Raw genomic sequence first — 19,842 nt, 5'->3', positions numbered from 1 at the left:
GTCAAGCAAACTGGTTATGCCAGCATGAAAAGATGACAGTTCGGGATCTGCGAACATAAATCCGTCTGAAGCAGAGTGCTATTTTAATCCGGAGAAGTTGACATCACCAACAATCAGGATCTCGTCGACCGGGCTTGCTTGAGCGGAGATCCGTTCCTATGACTCGGTGTGTGCATCTATCAATGTCAGATCGCGAGTGCGGTCCGGTGGAAAATATACCACTCAGAGAAAAAGTACGTAGCCAGCCAGTTTGATTCGCACCCACACCTGCTCGACACAGACCCCCGAAATATCCTCAACCAGTTGCGCTTTCAATCGACGATGGACAGCCACAAGTACCCCGCCACCGGTAACCTTGAGACTGTTGCGTGAACTGCGATCAGTGCGGAAAACATCGTAGTTGGCGCCGAATGCTTGCGCTGACAGAGTGCTATCGCTAAGCCACGTCTCTGTTAGGGCGATAATATCAAAGCACTCATCCGAACTTGCTACCAAATAATCATCGATTGCTGTATTCATACCGCCGGTATTCTGGTAATACATTTGTAGGTTTGAATGCTGCGGTTGACTGAAGGCGAGAAGCTGATCAGTGCTTGCTTTACCAAAATCAGATTCGTACTTGCCGTTGGTATCGTTTTGGAAGACCCCTTCACCACTCCTGCACACAGGACCGGGACGACTGACGAACGCTGGCTACAATGGCTCGACTGTGGCAGGGGGATCAAGGGCTTCCATTGTGCTAGCTGCAGCGCATCCCAGGGTGCGATGAGTCATACCAGCATGGCATAGGGTGCTTAGTCCTTCTGCGGTCGCTGTAGAGCCGAATATGCTATGAAGAGAAATAGAAATAGTCATAGACTAGTATATCTGGGCGGTTGTGGTGTAGGAATTGGTCCGATACAACAGTGTGCTCCTAGTGTAGCTTAAAACAGGCGTTTACCAAAACAAGCACAGACAGACAGATATCTCTTCTAAAAGACCACATTGCAGGTGCAAAATCTTAGCAACGCTCTTGTGACGCTCAGCAACCTGCCATAATGTGGTTGCAGGTCTCGTGTGATGAATGACACATCCGGCATATATCCTCGACGTCTTAGTGGCAAATATACCTCCTGCAATTCCTCGACGGTATTATCCTGTCGTGGATGGCAGTCATGTCGGACTCGATCACTTAAGAGAGCTTACCTCGCTTGAACCACAGATTAGATGCAGCCTTGTCTACGTACGGTTGCTCCAGCTAGTGTGGATGGGTACCGTGCACAGCTTTCTGCTTCCACTCTGCAATCCTCTCCTCCGTAGTCTGCAAATTGCAGTTAATGTTGCTTAGTATACTTCATGCGCTATACATAGGGCCTGGATATCGTATTCCTTGTCCTCCTTCATCCCGTGGTAATGTGAATCTTCCCAGTGCCGACGGAGGATGGCGCATTCCCGCTAGTTCTAAACGCCTTCCTCTATTTGATGACGCCGAAACTGTAGGTCAACCCGGGGACAGCACAAGTAATGATTGCTCTGAATTTATTCCCCGCGTTCTGGGAATATTTAAAGTTACAGTTTACTTGACTCAATACCGCGGAGCTGCAGGAATCCGATATACTTATACGTTTTGCCACCAATCGTGTCCCGAATCATCTCGCCTTCGTCGATCTCGCAGCCTCCTGTGTCGACCAAGCGCGCTGATAGTAGCTGAACAGATAGGCATTTTTCTAGACCAAACACCATTCCGATGTCACCACTAATTCTTTCGGCTAGTTTGATGACTACACCCAGTTGTTCTGTCGAGTCAGTATAGATCTTGATATCGTCCACGTAGAAAGTATGGGTCAACTCTTCCGGAGAGTTTTCTCTATACCTTATCTGATAGTCATGCCCGTTTCGATTGAGTATTCTACTGAGCGGGATAAAAGAATCGTCTTGGAAGGTTCTCTCAAGATGCGGAGCATTCTAGACCGCAATTCGTCTTTCCCACTTCTGAGCTGAGCAGTGTTGTCGTCCCCCTCTCTATCATCTGCCACAGGAACCTCAGACAACAGGATCAACCTTATACATCTTCAACACCTTAATGATAAGCGAGTGCGGAAAGAGTTGTATGCCTTCTTGTAATCGATATAGGCCATACTAAGGTTCCGTTGGTTACACACTACGTCTCCAACAATGACTGCAACGATGATGGCTTGATCTTTCCAGTCTGGTGTGTTTTTCTTGCATCCCTTCTCGATAAATCTATCATAAATTCTCAGCAGCTGACTACCCAGAGTAATAAGTACAAGAGAACACTTCTAAAAGTTGCATAGATCGTATCATTTATCAAGATGAATTCAGATTTGCGTAACTCTTTACCCTAACCTACTAACAAAAACTCCTTCCCGGGGCAAACGTGGAGATGCAGAGGAACACACTTTCTCCATAACGTTCGTTACGCTAATATTCCTTTGCTTCGCCGATTACCAAGGACGTGGTCGGAGGCGTTATTGTCATTTCAAAGGATAGTTGGCTTTGAGGATGGATAGCTGCTCACAGGCCCTCTGTGCAATTTCGCTTGTTCTGGTCAATCACGAAGTAGCCACTACGAATTGTACGATCATGATGCTCTGGCTCGTTTCCTTAAGTGAACTAGTTCATAACTTTATGAACATTATTCATTAAACCAAAATTTTATTCATGATGTTTTCATAGATTTAGGATAAATAATCAGAGTATCTTAATATATTAATGACCATTCAATATCCGTGCTCGTGAGCTAGTTCACAAAATCATAAAATATTCATGTATACGTCAACTGATCCACGTTTTCTAACGAATTAATCACGTCTGACCATCCATGCTCGTGAAATAGTTCAAAAAATCATAAAATCTCGTTCATGGAAACGTGAGCTGCTACATGATTCCTAGTATAATAGTGACACCTGGCCATGCGTGGCCATGGAATAGTGCACAAATTCATAAAATATTGTTCATGTACTCGTGAACTGGTTTATGATGCCTAATACATAGTTCGAGATCTATCTTGAGTATTTGTGATATTTATAAGATATTCCTGCACATGGTCATGAAATTTTCACGTGAACTATTTCATAAAATTTGGGTTTCTTTGTGAAATATCACATCATTTTGTCCAGCATCTAGCGAGCAACAGATATAAGACAAGTATTAGGACCTCGAACATCGTTATTCATTTGTTAAGTTTTTAAGTGATTATATTATAGAGCCACACATCGTGTTCGTAATATTGAGTTCTACAAGATGACGACATGAATGATCTCATGACAAATGAAGCTCATGTTTGACTATTCTCGGTGGTTTGTTTAATCGCCAGTTGCGTGAGTACGAGTACAACGGGTGCTCATCTGTTACATTCGAACTCACATAATTTCCATGTAATCAACTCGATCAGAAGAGCATAACAAAACAATAACACTATTATAACTAAGGTGACCAACTGTGGGCTAAGAAAAATCCGTACACATTTCATTTCAAAATTTAGATCACAGAGGTTGATTTCTAAGAATTTCTGTTTAGTGTTTCTTCTGTTTACTATATTTTACTACAGGCAATGGAATTTTTAACAATGATTTAGGGGTTGGCATAGCGTAGTTGGTAAATCGATTGGTTCGATTCCCAATCCCGCACACAAGGTTACAGTTTTTTCAAAATAGATTATTCTACCACGAAAAAAGAGGCAAATGACCCTAATGCTAAAACCTCTATAATCGAAATATTTTCTGGATTCAATGTAAGTGATGAAGCACAGAAATTATATGCCAGAGTTGCCTGTTGTAGTGTCCTGGTCAGTTTCCTCCATGTACGTTTATTATTTAATTTGCAGTTATAATTTATGGAACCAAATTATATTTAGTATACCATCTAAGTCTAGTTCGACCATTCCGAGACATCGCTTCGTTCTTCGCATTGTGTTTTTAAAAAATCCAGAAAAAATACCTTCTTTTTAACATTCTTCATGTTAAGTTCACAACGAACTGAAATTTCTTGCCATGCAGGAAGGTTCTTTGAAATTAAATGGGTTTCTGTAGAAAATTAGATATTCCGATCAAAATGAACTTACGAAATTATAACAGACTGTTGCTCAGCACATTGGAATCAAAATAATTAGGTTTCGAATTTAAATATCCACGACCATCCAATCCCGGGATTATGAATTTTAATTAGAATCTTAGTACAGAGACGAAAGACCCGAAATGTGCACAGATTTTTTTTCAAATCCAAATTTTGGAATAAAAAAGATGTATTCTATACTTCAAATTCACAAAAACAGCTGTTCGTAAGAACAGAGTTCTATACAAAACAACAAATTAAAAATAAAATGCTTATGCGTTTCGAATTCATCTCATCAGTACATGCACGGTTGGATCTTCTTTCTTTCTTCGTTCCAACTGAGAGCTCTGGCTTTTGATTTGAAGTTGCACACAGTTTTTACGGTTTTGCAGTTGTCGTTATTGCCTGAACAAGTGTCACAAAGTTGGCAACCATTTGGGGATCAGGCAACGGAATTGAAGACTGTGTATTGGTATTAATTGTCAGAGATGAGTTTCCTTAACAACTGCTGTTACGGTTTATGATAGTGAGCCATTTCATCATAGAATATGGAAGTAGGAATCTGTCATTGATAACTGCAAAGTATTATTTGTAAAATAATACTGTCGTGTTTTGTATTGTCGGATCAGGTAGGAAGGACGCAATCTTACCGCGTAATCACCATTGAAAGAATCTAATCATAATTAGTTTTTTCATGTATCCTTTGTAACGATTCCACTTTTCTGTACAGCGATACTTTTAAAGACCGTATCACAAGTTCGAGGTGCCGTATCGGGCAGTTGAATCTTGATTTTATCCATAAACACGAGGATATTGAATTTTATTATAGTGCTTCACGATCAACGACATGTTGTAGATTGTTCTGCAAAATGATTTTGTTTGCCTGGCGCAATCTATCGAAAATTATCATTATTGAATGCCTGATATGATGGCATCTGATAGAGGTGACTGTCGCAGGGCTAGGCTATGAAACCTGTAACTAAATATTCCAAAAACTCGGGCTAATACGGAAAAACTCGAAGTCCGTTCTTTGACCAGAGTTCCACTTTTGTTTTTAATATTCACATATCTCGACACTAAACGATCGAACGGCAAGAATTAAAATATTACAGCGATTGTTGTTCAAATTGGCACTTCCCGACAGATTTTACAATACAGTAATTCCTCCAAGATTCACAAAAAAATCTCTAAAATCGCGAACGGCCATCTTCGATACAGTTGAAACATTAGACGTTTTAGCAGCATGGGTTCTGAGCATTTTGCACGCAAAGCAAAGCATTTTGATTCAAACGCAATACTTTCAAAGGGCCTAAAAATTTTTGCAGGCATCGTTTAAAAAAAATGTGTTTCGAGATCTGTATTTTGCACAGCAAAACACTCCGAGAAAAAATTGCAGGGAATAATCTCTTCTACGCAAAAAACAAATGCTGTATAAAAAGTTGTGAATTTATCAAAAAATTAAAAAATTTTATTTTACAAAAAAAAAACTCCTTTTTTAAAAAGTTAAATTTTTTGGTAACGAAAGTCTGAAGAGAATGAAAATATATTTAATGTGATTACAGCGCGGAGAAGTAATTGGTAAAAATGTTTTTCTTGCAACTGCTTTAAACATGTTCCTAAATTTCATACTAACTCGCAGACAAAAACATAATTTTATTACAGAATACGATTCTCATAGATATTTTAAATTTTGTTATCTTTCTTTCTATTTCGAGAGTTTTCCTACTGGAGCTGTAGAGTTCACAGAAGGGCTCCCTATCAGAATCACTCATCACTGCTTCAGTCCAATTGCTGCAGGCCGTGATTCTGATTGTGATATCGACTATACGGTTCAGTTGTGCAGTGGAATGAACTTGACGATCGCGTTGGAATGAGCGTTTATTTGTGTGCGCTTGAGACCGCGTTAATCGGATTAGAAGTGCTGTAGGGGTTACTAGATCATTGGGGTCGTTTTTGTGTTTATGAAATCTTGGGCGTAGTTGTACATGGATGATCGCGATTGTATGTTCGTCTTTGTGTACCCTGGCGAAGTGCTCGAGCGTTTGGATGTTATTGTGTTCGATTGCGTGGGGGTTTGTTTGTCTCGTAGATGTTTGTGTGCCGCGTGTGCTAGCGTGTCACTTCGCATGCTTAAATTCGATTTTAAAACCGGGTGTCCATTTGCATATTTGCCTGTGTTCTAGGATGATCGCACGGACCGTTAATGTAATACTTAATTTTCAGTTTATGGTTCAGATGCTAGAAGAGAGTGAGTTCTCTATCACTACCAACTCTATCACTAGAGTTCCCGGTCTTGTCGCCATGGAACGTATTGTCTAGTAGATATTAGCGTCAGTAGGTAAGCGTGGATGATCGCGAAGGGTTCAAGCGTTTGTATGTGAACGTGTTTGTCGCGTGTGCTAGCGTGTAACTTCTCGTGTATAAATTCGATTTTATAACCGTGTGGCTAGTCGCATATTTGCGTGTATTTTTGAACGATCGCGCGCGGATTCTAAATCTGATACTTAATTTGCAACGTATGGTTCATATCCTAGAAGAGAGTGAGTTCTCCCATATTACTAGAGTTTCCGGTTATGGCCAAAGAGGCATCCACGTAATATAAAATCACCCCAATAACTGAAATAGAAGTAACAAATCTCATCAGAACAACTTACAGCAGTAAATATGGACGGTTTTTGATACAAACGAGCCTGATATATAACACAATTCCTATTATGCCGCTATTCTATTATGTATCGCTGAGGTTTCTATTTTTGGGTTGTAACCGGGTTTTTTCCCAAATCATTTTAACCCGGCCGAAACCTGTTTTTTCGATTGATCAACTATAGAATGTTTGTTTAGCGTTTTTTAAGAATCGAAGCTTATAGGATTCATTTCGGAATTCATGGATTTTTGGACAATACAAAAGAGATGTTTCAATGAATTAATTTACTCAACTAGCCGGAATTTCATCTACTATAGGACTGTTCACTAATCGAAAGCAAATCCCCTGATTACTGTTATCTTGCAATTTACGAAAATTTTGTTAAATGTAACCAGAGCTTAAAAAATGTACATCCCTGCATTACCTTGAAAGAGAACCGAAATTCAATTCCTGCCCGCCGCGATGAATGAAATGTTTGGTTCGTTTCCCTCGTCATTTATTCTCCTGACATAGCGCATTCCGGTTTGTATATGTTCGGTTTCAGAAGCAAATTGAATTTTGTTTCTATGCTAGCTCTGAGAGGGATCACTGAGCGAAAAAGCACTAGACATAGATTACGCAGCCCACTAATGCTCGAACTTTCCACATAATAACAAATGAATGCTTTGGTTGGTGAAGGAATTTATATTTCCTCTGCACTCATACATTCGATTCTGCATGAAATTTCAGTCAGTTGGAAAGTTGAATGACCGAGGCGTTGAATCTGAATGTCAGTTTCGATAAGCAGAAATAGTTAACTGATTTTGAAATTTCGAAGCACTGAATGCAAAATTGATGACACCACTAGAATTACTCGAAACTATAAATATGAGTGAGCTAAATAATTTTAGAATCACACTTGCTTCCGACAAATCAAAGAAAACACATCGCACTTGCTTCTCCTGTGCCGAAGAGACTTTCTTCCAGAGTTCTATATTTTTAAATTATTGTAATTTATCCGATTTCTGTGAATCTTTTGCAAAAATTTTTGTCAGCATTTTCGTGATGCGAAGATGCCTGCAGTTACACTTTCTAAGTCAATTCAAACAATCTGCTCAGTAATTGGTTCGTTTTTAATTGGCTCAAGTTGTTTTACAATCATCATCGAGATTGGAAGAGATGCATGACTTCTTGAAGAAAGCTGTAATACTTTTTGATTACAGGTTTGTTTTACCAAAATTTAGGAAACAATTTCAATTAACGTTGTTCCACCTACCGTTGAATGTTATGCGGATAACGAAGACGTAATGTGTTTTCGAAAAAAACCGTTTTTTTTTCAAACCAAATTGTGAGGATCAGAGCGAAATTCCGAAATCACTCTTCTGAGTGCATAGAAAATATAGAATAGGTGCACTTGAGGTTTCTTAGATTAGCTGATTCTTTTTTCCTCCTCCGTGATTTCTGATCATGTCTCATTTTAGTCCAAAACGAATAAAAAACAGATAGTGAGACTGCTATATACTGAATACATAAAATCGAAATTATTGGACTAATAGATTCAACCAGACACAACATTTTAGTCGCAACAGTGTTGCGAACTCGCATGGACGGAACGAATTCCTCGCGTGAAAGTGAAATTAAGTGCCAATGAAAATGATGCGTTAAAATGACGCGAAAGCAAAAACTGTCGCCTAAGCTATATCGCTCTCAGTAAATTGAATTTTTTTTTGCCTAGCCCGCTTGAATGTGATGTCTAGTATTTATACTAAGAGTACAGAGTTCACAGACCCAATACAGTATTTCAAATTGGGTACAATTCAAAAACCTGTCATTTAAATTTAAAATAGAGTTGCCAATACCGAGTATTACATCTGAGTTTTGTTAAACGGGACAATCACTTGCGATGATGCGTTCACTTTTGGAGAGTTTTAGTACTCAGTCGTCCATTAAACTTCTTCTACTATTTTTTAAATAATTCATAAGTGAACTCGGTTCTATGCTTTAGCCAATCGAAAAAGGGGGTCTGTTATCTGGTTATATCTATTTCCAACAATAAAAATAACAAAATGAGTTTTACTGGTTGTCCAACAGATCTCACGCAAACTAACCATTGCACGTAAATATCTATTTTAATATTTTTTCCTCACCAACTGCGTATAGGGGGTCGTTCATATCTATCTCGCTATTGAACACTTCCGTGTAATAATCGTGGTTGCTGTCTTTATATTCGCAAACATGCTTGCTTGTTGCCTTTATGATTGTGAATTTCTTCAATGATTGTACTGGCTGTATATTTTGAGATATTGACGCAGCTTTTGCCGTTGTCAATATTACCTGAACATGTGTCACATATTTGGTAATTGTTTGTGGTAAATAAATCGTAATGTGACGTTTTTTCACAGAACTGGAACGTACTAGTTTGCCTTTGATATGTGCAAAGAATACTATGTGTAATTCTACTATCGCATTATGTTTTGTACTGCATTTCTCTCATATGTGATATGTATCTGCTAGTAAGCGGTATCCGATCTTGTAACCGAACATTGATTCTCTCACCGTCCATTTATATGAAGATAAATGCAGCATTGTCACACACAACCATTAAAATTTAATGGCTTTAAATCATTCGATACCAATGATTTCGCCTGATCCAATTTGTTTAACGGTATGAGCGCAGAATACCTCAGGTGGTAGAACTCAATAAAGGTGGCTATCGTCAGTATAGCCTCCATCTTCACCTTCAGAAAATGCTCCTAATCACAAATACTCGGTCTTATGTGAATTACCACTAATCACAGTATTTGGCTGGTGCACCACTTCTTGCTTCTGCGACTCACTCATCTCGACGGATCACTAGGGCATAGTATAGTAGATATTTCCTTTGTTCTTCAGACAAGGAACACAATATAAAAGTAACTTTATTTGTCGTTCACGTCACACCGGCTGGGACAGAAGCATGAACCACACTGAATTTCGTGATCATTGATTGTGGTTGTTGGAAACAGCAATCTTCCAACTTTATCTCAAACCAAACGAGCTTCAAGCTAAAGTCGCTGATAATAACGTTTTTGAAATTTATTTTCAAAGCATTTCGGTGGGGGGTGGGTTAGGTGGTCCGTGCCTGTTTCAATCACTACCTTACCGTTTCGTACAAACTTATTGATATCACTTAAAATAACGTCGCTGAATTAGCTGCGTTCATTTAAACTCTTGGGACCCTGAATACTTTTTCCGCAGCCGCTCGTTACGGATAGGCCACAGCCATACGGAGGCTCTCCGTACTCTCCGTATTTCCTGGAGAATATACGGGAGTTACTGAATACTTGATCTGACAAATCATGCAATATCACGTTAGAATTCTTCACAGCTTTTAGAAGGGTGTAACTCCAGTGTTTTTGCATAATTTACTCACCGGTTATTTTCGTTTTTCGAAGAAACAGTTGGTCCTATGGCATAGGTTACTTCAGCAAAATTATTCGTTTGATTAATTTGCTTCGTAAAATTACCATAAATGAGTTACTAGTTTGTTTATTGATTGTTTAAACAGCTGTTTGTCATGATAATTAACAAAACACGACTTTCTAAAGCCATAACAACTACGACGCCCGGTATCGTTTCATACTCATTCGAAAGCTTTTAATTTTCTCTTTCACATGAGCTCACGGTAGTTTTGCGAAAATTTGCAACGAACAAGCAAAATTTAAAAAAAACAACTGCAAATGGAGACGCGTGGTATTTATTGATATAAAATTTCAATAATTATTTGATAACTAGAATAAAGACATGCACAACTTTCAGATAACATTGAGAGGATGATCCGGAAAGTTTCTACAAGTGCACAAAGTAATGGAAAGAGTAATTACTTAGATTCTGATAGTATCCATTCCATGAAGCAGAAAATATCGGACGAATCATTAATAGAATCGGATGAAGATTAAAATAAATTAAACAAACGAATTTTAATAAGAATTTTTATAATCATAAAATCAAACTGTATCTTTTAAAATTATCATTTACTCAACCTTTTGTAGATGAATCGATTCAATGTCCCAAAATAACCCAAATAAAATAAAATATGTTTGAATAAATCACATGTGAAGTGATTGTCCATGAAGCCAAAATCATTTCATGGCTTTTCCAGTTGATTCGAGTAGACTTACGGTAGCCCCGAAATACTTTATCATAAACTTACTTTATCATAATACTGATTAGTGAAGTTATTTTTGCTTAACAATTTTCGTCAAAAATGAATTCAACGTTCCAAAGCTAATCAAAATCATCTTTTTATTTTTTTATTTCGGTTATAGAGGTTTTAACCTTAAGGTCATTCGCCTCTTCGGGTTAGAAAATCTCTTATGAAAAAATTCTAACCCTATGTGCGGGGTCGGGAATCGAACCCAGGTGCGCTTATTTGAATCGTTAAAATATGACAATCATTTAAAAGAACTCTTATGAGATAAAAATTAACTCTTTTGAATATCAAACATATATGCGGCTTACGAAAATTATCAAAAAAATTTAAGAAACTTAACGGCAAAATAATTATTTTTTTAGCCTCCCTAATGAGTGTTTTTTTTTCTAATGTTTTAATATCAAAAATGAATGCAGTACATAAACATTTCTACTAAAAAATATTAAATGCTACCACAAAATAATTATTTTTCAGCCACCCTAATGAGAGGGGACTTTTTTCTAACATGTTTTATTATTTAAAATAAATTCAGGGCACTAATATTACAATTAATCAATTTTATGAACATTTACATAAAAATAATTATTTTTGAGCCGCCTTTATGAGTGAGAATTTATTTTTTCTGGCATGGTTTAACTTCAAAAACGAATCTAGTGCACAACAGTTACTTTTAAAATGATTTATGAACCGTATCGACAAAAAAAACTATTTTTGAGCCAAACTAATGAACAGTAAATGTTTATTTTTAATGTCTTTTTATATCAAAAACGAATTGAACGTGCCAAAATTACATAAAACCGTCCTGTTTGTACTGATACGACAATGTGTTGACTTAAGTCCACCTTTTGTTCTAAGCCGAGCCACAGTGTGATGAATGTCCCATCACTACACGTTTGATTAGTATCACCAGCACACTGGACTTGTGAAAAGCGGTCTCATGTGATAGTGAAGTGTGTATGTTTTGAAATGCAAGTGGATCTATGTGAATTGAGCGTCATAATTTTTTTCTAGTATTTTTCATGTTAAACTACATTTTTAGATGACTTACCATAAATGGAGCAAGTTAATGAACATTTATTTGCTTTTATTTACTATTTGTGTTTCTCAAAAATAAAAAGATGTGGGCGTTGCTCGTGCTATGTTGGATGCGATAGCGTTTTTAGAGCATGCATCTCAATATGGCACTTGGTTCTCTTTGGCTTAACACAGGCCAAGTGTAGTTCTAAAAGTTCTTTGCAGTTTATTATAACATAGCGGAATACTTTTCCAAAAGTTAGAAATAAATAAACAGAGATAGGATAATACAAGAAATGGAGTTAACATAGATATAACACCCTACGTTCTTAATTTTATTCAATGCAGATTATCGCAACTTTTGGAGATATGAGAATTATTTTCAGGTTTCTTTGTTTCGTTAACGATTACTTACATACATAAACCTCCCGGATGTTATCTATCCTTAGTTTGAAAATGTTTCAATATTAGCTTACCCTAGCATTCATAAAGATGAAGTACATCTGCATGAATGTGAAGATCATCTGCAGCAGTGGGTTGACTCCTCGCAGAATTTGATGGCAGGGTGATGTAAATGGAATTTCGAAGAACGAACCAAACTCGAGCCCGGTATAGATCATCGTTCCCAATCCGAAAGCTTGGAAAGTGCGAAAGACAAAACAATAAAATGGAGTACAATTTGTAGCTGAGTAGTGTGATTAAGGCAAACTTACCGATGGCACCGACACGCAAAAAGAAACTTCCATGAGCAGGATCCTGGGTGGTTTTGCGCTTGCATCGTGGTGATAGAGCAATTTCTGGATCCGGTGTAGAGTCCTGTACATTTTTTATGAGAGAAAGATGGTAAAAAATATTATTTGACATCAGTAAGCATCTAGATAAGAGAAATCAACGCAAAATGGAAATATCGACAAACAAAAGGAAGACACGAAATCGAATCGAATCAAAGAATACGAAAAAGTTAAAAACCAGCCAAATGAATATCCAAAAAGTGCAAGATCCAATTGTTTAAATCAAATTGATATCATAATTCAAACAAACCAAAATTAATATAACAAATTATTTCACAATATTGTTATGGATGTTTGTGATGCCGAATAATTAGTAGGGGATTCACAGTTTACGTTTATATTACGTTCACACTACGAGTTAAAATGTGTTTTAACGCTATCTTGATGACATTTTTCTTGTTGCAAATTATTATAATGTGTTTTAAGTCTGCAGTGTGAACGTAGTACGTGCACAGAAAGTCAATTACAACCATGATATGAGACTAATTACTCTCCAGTTATTCTAGTTGGAAGATAGTTAAACTTTTTTGCAACGGCCTTATCCAGCTTCAAAGGATTACTCACAACTTGCAGGAACATACGTCAACCCCTTTGTGCGATTACATATAGAGGGACAGACGGACTCATGCATGATTAAGAATGGAAAAAAAATTGCGAAACTCGCTACCTACACCACCGATAAATTGTGATAAAGTTGGAACTTTTACACACGTGGAATATCAGTGAAATCGACAGACGGGGGCATAAAACAAACTTTCCAGACGTGTTAACAATTTATTCCCGATAGTTCTGCCATCGGTAGTGATAGTGAAACTGTACGACTCAAGTTCAATGCTAAAATGCTTTCCGAATGGATGTATCTGTCGGATATCGAATCCGTTTTCCGTAGATAAAACATTTAGAATCCAGCATCCGTTGTTCGGCGGATGCGGTTAACGATGAAACGAATTCAGAATGACCATGATACATTGTTCGTGTTAAATCCAAACCAAATTTAGAAGATTCATATTGATTTCTGAATTTAAAATATTTTACTGGCAATCAAATAAATAGATTTTTTTCGAGAGTTGTCCTGCAGGAGCTACAGAATCAAATACTACAATTTGCAGACGAGACAGGCAATGGCGCCCATTGAAACACTGTTTTAGGCCAATTGTAGCGGGCCGTGATTCTGAATGTGATATTCACTGTACGGTTCAGGTATGTGCGGGTGTAGGGACTCGCGATAGCTTGTATCATCGCGAAGGGCTCGAGCATTTGTACGATAACGTGTTCGATCGCGTGTGCGTTTGTATGTCGCGTGTGCTAACGTGTATGTAACTTCGCGTGTATAAATTCTGTTTTATAACAGTGTGCCTTTCGCATATTCGCGTGTGTTCTAGAATGATCGCGCGCGGACCGTGAATCTGATACTTATTTTTTCGTGTACGGTTCAGATTCTAGAAGAAAGTGGGTTATCCCATATCACTAGAGTTCCCAGTCATGTCGCAGTAGAACGTGTGGTCTAGTGGATATGAGCTTTATTTTTTTATTGGTCCAATTGGATTCATGGACCTAAGTTGCTAGAATAAAGAGTAATGATTTCCTAGAATGAAGAGTAAAGATTTCCGGACTGATCTCGTGCGTTTGCAGGTTCGCGTTTGAGACCGCGTTTGTAACTTCGTGTGTACTAAAACGTTCACATAATTACCGGAGCGTTATCAAGTATGCGCGATCGCGGGCATAGGTGTGCGTGGATGATCGCGAAGGGCTTAAGCGTTCGTATGTCGACGTGTTTGTCGCGTGTTCTCGCATGTATGTGACTTCGCTTGTATAAATTCGATTTTGAAACGCTGCGGCCATTCACATATTCGCGGACCGTCATTCATTTAGTTTTCGGTGTACGGATCACTTTCTGACAGGGAGTGAGTTACCCCATATCACTAGATTTCCCGGTCATGTCGCCATGGAACGTTTTGTCTAGTGGATATGGGAGTTATTTTTTCTTAATTTTTTATGAATTAATATGGACCTAGAATGTTGGTACCGAGGATAGAGACTTCCGGACGATCCCGACTCATGATGGCGCGAGCGCGGGAGTTTGTAGGTTGACGCTTGAGATCGCGTTGGTAAGTTTGAGTGCTGGCCGTCCACCTTATCACCGGGGTGTAATCATGTTTGTGAGTTCATGGGCGTAGGTTGCTTGGAAAAGTGCGAGAGGCTCTAACCTTTGTATGCTGACGTGAGTATGTAACATATTTGCGTGTGTTCGCGAATAGCCGCGCGAACCGTGAGTCTGATATCAAATTTTCGGTGTGCAGTTAAAACTCTGGCAGAGATTGTGATCCCTTATATGATAGGGTTCCCTATTAGACGCGTTGTCTAATAGACATGAACGTATTTTCTTAATTGGTCCATCTGAAGGCATGGACTCAGCGACAGGGAAAAACTCTCGTCTCGACGCAGGGTAGCAATTTGGAGGCCTGTCGAGGACGACTCTGTGATACAGCGGACCGAGGACTTCGACAAGTCCGTCTAGGTTGCAACAGGTTAGTTCGATTCCGTAATATATCCTGTTGTGGATTAAGGTGCGGCTCACGTTGATTGCGGTTTTAGTGTTGTTTTTGGGATGGCGAGAGCAGATCGTTCGGACCAGCCGCTCTTGCAATCCCTCTTTACTGGACGGAAGGTCGCTTTTCTGTCTAGTGTGATGCCGAGCACTTTCGGCTCATTCCGGAAGGGTATCTGAGCCCCGTTGACCGAAACCGGCCTGACTTTGGCGGGGTGGAAGGATCCGAAGCAGTGAGCAATGAGCTCACTTAGAAGCAGCAATGTTGAAGCCGGTAGCTAGAGTTCATCGTCCGACCGCGGCTTATAGGGAGGAGATGTCGTCCGCGTAGACGACACGTAGACTCCTTTGGGTTCGATTAATGAGTTAAACCTAACTAGGAATAGTGTTAAAGCCAGCACTGATCATTGCGGGACTCCACTGGTGTCCCAGAATTCGTTGGAGAGTTCATCGCCGAGGTATACCTTGAATCGCAGGCCCTTTAGGTAATTTTGAATGAGATTTCCGTGGATACCCCATCGGTGCAGCTTTCGCAGTACTCCTTCGCGCCACACTGTATTGTAGGCTTTCGCCACGTATAAGATGGAAATGTCGGTATGTAAGGTTTTCGCCCGCGCTTCTTCAATCAGTTCCCCGAGGGATCCCAGATGCATTCCTGTCCCAAATACTTTCCGGAAGGCAAATTGGTGGTTATCAAGAAATTTGCCTACTTCCAGCCATGTAATCAGCCGTTGGTTGACTATTCTCTCTGGAGTCTTTAGGGTACACGAAAGAAGGCTTATGGGACAGAAGTCGCTCGGGGATCGCGTGCTTTTACTCTTTTTTGGGGATTGGCACTATGTAGGCAAGCTGCCAGTCGTCTGGGAAGGTCCAATCTTCCCAGATCCTACTGAAGGCGTCGAGGGGTGTCCTTTTCCCGCCTGTGGGTCGATGTCTTAATGTCAGGTACCCTACCCTGTCGGGGCCAATCGATTTTCCACGGGCTGTTCTTGGAGCGTCCCGGAGAAGGGTTTGTTCTATTCCGCTGTAGAGTTTGGTGAAAAAGTGGTGGGGGTTGCTTCGAGACATGTCTTGTGCCGGACGAAGGCGATGGGGAGGGCGTCAATCGTGGATAGCAATTAAAAATGACTGGAGATTCTGTTTGCGATCATTCTTCGATTTCGTTTTCGTGCGATCATTCTTCGATTTCGTGATTGTTACATCGTTGATAGCCGTTGTGTCCAACTGATTTTTTTTAGCTTCTTGGATGGTTTGCCTTGCTAGATTGCGAAGTCTCCTGAACTCGGCTGCTCTTTTATCACGCAGAGGGTGTAATGGGAGTATTTTGTAGAAGGCGTAGTTCTTTCCTGCGTGTCCTGATGACGGAAGCGACGTCTGGGTTTCGCCAGTGTTACACACGGCGGGGTACTATCCCGTTAATTTGGGGTATGCTTAGTTCTGCAGCTTGGATGATCAGTTCGGAAAGCTTTCTCGGGGTTTAGGTGCGGTCCCGGTCAAGCTTGGACTGGAGAGCTGCATCGAACGCATCCCAGTCAGCGTTCTCGTACAACCACCAGCGTTGCTGTATGGTTCTGGGTGGAGGTCGATTTAAATAGCTTTTGATATGAAAGTGGACATTTCCTGCTGTGTCGTCGGCTCTCGCCCAGCCGCATGTCCTGGCAATGGTGTTGGAACCGAAGGTGACGTCGAAGGCCGGTATGGAGTTTCCTCGGATGAAGGTTGTACTGCTGTTGTTAAGGTCCACGGCGTCGCTTTCTTCGATGACGTGTTGCATGTTGCTTTTTTGCTACGAAGCTTTCTGCCTTGGCTAAGGAATTGAACGTTATAAGTACTACTTGTTTCGCAAGATGTAGTGGTATGCGAGATACTTATGCAAGCACAAGTTTTCAGCTTGATCAACTGTTCCACTTCGCGCACTGAAGGTGGGTCTACGAAAAGTAAATCGCGACTGTGTACTCCCGTAATGAGCGAAATTTATTTTGTGGTTCACTCATTTCACTCGCCGTTAGTGACAACGGAACTTTCCTGTGTCTATATGTTATACGTACAAGCGATGCGCCTTTTGACTTCTGATCTGTACGAGATGAGGAAGTAGGCTAAGGTAGGAGAATTGTATCAAACATTGGAATGTAGAAAACAGCTTCTAACATTGCGGAGGTATCTCCTATTTGACAAAAAATAGTGTTTTGTTTTTTAATACCAACTGTTTCAAGGAAAAAATTAACCCTATATGCAAACATTCCGTTAAATATTCTAGTCGTTCATACAGTGAAATCTAACGAGTTGTTGTTGTCACCATTTTCGACCAAATAAATTTAAATTTGAATGAGTTCGGTCAGTACAACAAGAGAAACTAACAGTCGAAATCCCACCTTACTTTTCTGACTCTATATTTAAAACAGGAACCGCTATGAGGAGATGAATACTCTATTCGAAGTTTGCTTTGTACTCAAATTAATATCATACTCAAACAAAATTGAAGTTTTCTGTTTCGAATTCATCTCATCAGTAACTAGCACCAACTTGGGGCTAGTTGGACGATAAATCCATAGTGCCACGGTATTTGGTTTCCAATCCATAAACCAAAGGCTCGTTATCGTTTTCTTATCAGCAAGCCAGAGCTTCTGTTCTTGATTACCGAAACATCACTCGGGACCAGCCAGTGACTTTATGTGTTCAGACAAATTAACTGGCCCTAAGTTGGCCGTAGGTACTGAGGAGATTAATTCAAAACACAGAAATCCAACTTCAGCTAAGGTATGTGTTGTGGCTTAATGCACAAATTGATTTAATCTAATTTTGTCCCTTTTCGAGTAAATTTTGCAAAATATATTTTAATATAGCATATTCTACGTCGCTCTGGTTATGTCCATGACATACAAGCCTTTTTAATGGTCGAATAATCAGTCAGTGTAACTCTCTCTACATATTCCTAAAAGTCTGACAACAAAAGAAAAAGTAAACAAGTCTCTAGTACACTACTTAAAACCATTGACAAATAAATAATTTTTTATGGTCATTTGTCGAACATCCAGCGAGTTTCTGTAGAGATAGACAGAGGTATGGCGAAAAATTGGATGGCTGCGGGCAAATAGTCATGCAGTGTACTAGGGACCATTCATAAAGTACGTAACATTTTTAAGGGATTCGACAAAATATGACATGTTGTGTGTGACATAGTGGGAGGGGGGCGGTAGTGAGTAAGCTATAATATTACGTAACATGTTTTTACTGAAGAAAAAAAATTATACAGAATTATAACGTACTAGGGGATGGGTGAAGGGGGTTAGTTTTGGATAAAGAAAATTGTGCAATTTGTAACACGGGGAAGGGGCAGTAAATTTTTTGCAATTTTTGCGTTACGCAATTTATGAATGATCCTCTTGTAGCACTACATTTACTAAAATGCCGAATTGGTTATAAGTATGGATTGAACTAATTACACCATAACAGCTGCATTCAGCCGATAGGTGTCCATTGCTGTTCAAATGACAGCTATTAGTCGACTAATAGGACTGATTTTGGTAATCAAGTTTCGCCTATACCAAGATTATGTTGATTCACACAACAACAATGGAATGATCGGGTTAAAAGCGAAGGGCTAACATGAGAACGTTTCTCACTTGAATATTAGTAACATTAATGTCGGGGAGATGTTAATGTATTAGTAAAACACGCATTCCAGCAAACCACCGACCAACAGTAAGAAAATAGAGGGCGCAGTAGCCATAACCAATCACAAGGGAATAAGTCCGGTTAGCACTCACAAAACACACACACACACACACTCACGCATCGCAGCAAATAAAGATACCTTCATGGGCTGACTCGAATGGCCAGGTTTACTAACACTACTACTACCACTGGCCAATCGCTGCGATTCACGTACCAGATCGCGCTTTTTCTTCGGATACACTTCCTTTTCGGCACGATTACGTTAGATTTGTGTTTGATGTTTCGGTCGTTGGTTTTGTGTGATGGTGGTATGTTTTGTGTTTTGATGTTGATTTTGGGTGAATTTTGAAAAATAAAACAGATAAGAGAAAATTTAGCCAACTTAAGAATAGCAAACGGTGCTCTTTTAAACGCGTGTCCAAAAAGAAGGACCATGTGTTGCAATAATCACCTGATACGGACTGGGCTTTCCGGAGGTTTTACTGGACTTTTCCTCTTTTCCCTTACCAGTAGCAGCAGTATCTTTGCCATCCTTTCCACCATCCTTACCGGTAGCATCCTTAGCGCCGGCTTCCGCGTCGCCCTTCTTTGGCTTTTTCTCTTTTTTAGGTTTCTTTTCTTTTGGTGGCTTTGGTGGTTTTCCACTGCAGCAGGAGCTCTCTGCAATATGGAAGGGAGGAATCATGATACCAGAAAAGCTCAAATTGAGGACAGACGAGTGGAATTACCTTGTAGCAGGAAGCAGAACACGTACAGCAGGAAGAGTATACTCACTCCGTACAGGTAGGTAAAGAAACTCTCGTAGTATATGACGGGCAGTCGATGGGTGGTTACATCACTAATTACGTACGCGATGCACACCACAATCAGTAGTATCGCGTAGACTAGACTAGTTACGATAAATAGGGAGGTTCTGTGGATGAAAAAAGAAACGAAAAATATCATT

General features: G+C 39.6%; 1 protein-coding gene across 9 annotated transcripts in view; it reads right to left on the bottom strand.

Moving 5' to 3' along the window:
- Positions 1–19,842, bottom strand: part of LOC131678026 (proton channel OtopLc) — a 164,037-nt gene that overhangs the window by 4,914 nt on the left and 139,281 nt on the right. For all 9 annotated transcript variants that reach the window (XM_058958170.1, XM_058958175.1, XM_058958168.1 and 6 more), the window contains 4 exons: positions 19,625–19,809; positions 19,348–19,556; positions 12,596–12,698; positions 12,359–12,519 (listed from right to left, as the gene is read on the bottom strand). In XM_058958170.1, the coding sequence (XP_058814153.1) occupies positions 12,359–12,519; positions 12,596–12,698; positions 19,348–19,556; positions 19,625–19,809 (658 nt within the window). The remainder of the gene's footprint in view (positions 1–12,358; positions 12,520–12,595; positions 12,699–19,347; positions 19,557–19,624; positions 19,810–19,842) is intronic.

Source organism: Topomyia yanbarensis, chromosome 1 (assembly GCF_030247195.1).
Source record: "Topomyia yanbarensis strain Yona2022 chromosome 1, ASM3024719v1, whole genome shotgun sequence".
Lineage (NCBI taxonomy): Eukaryota > Metazoa > Arthropoda > Insecta > Diptera > Culicidae > Topomyia > Topomyia yanbarensis.
This window is presented reverse-complemented; position numbering and strand designations above follow the sequence as displayed.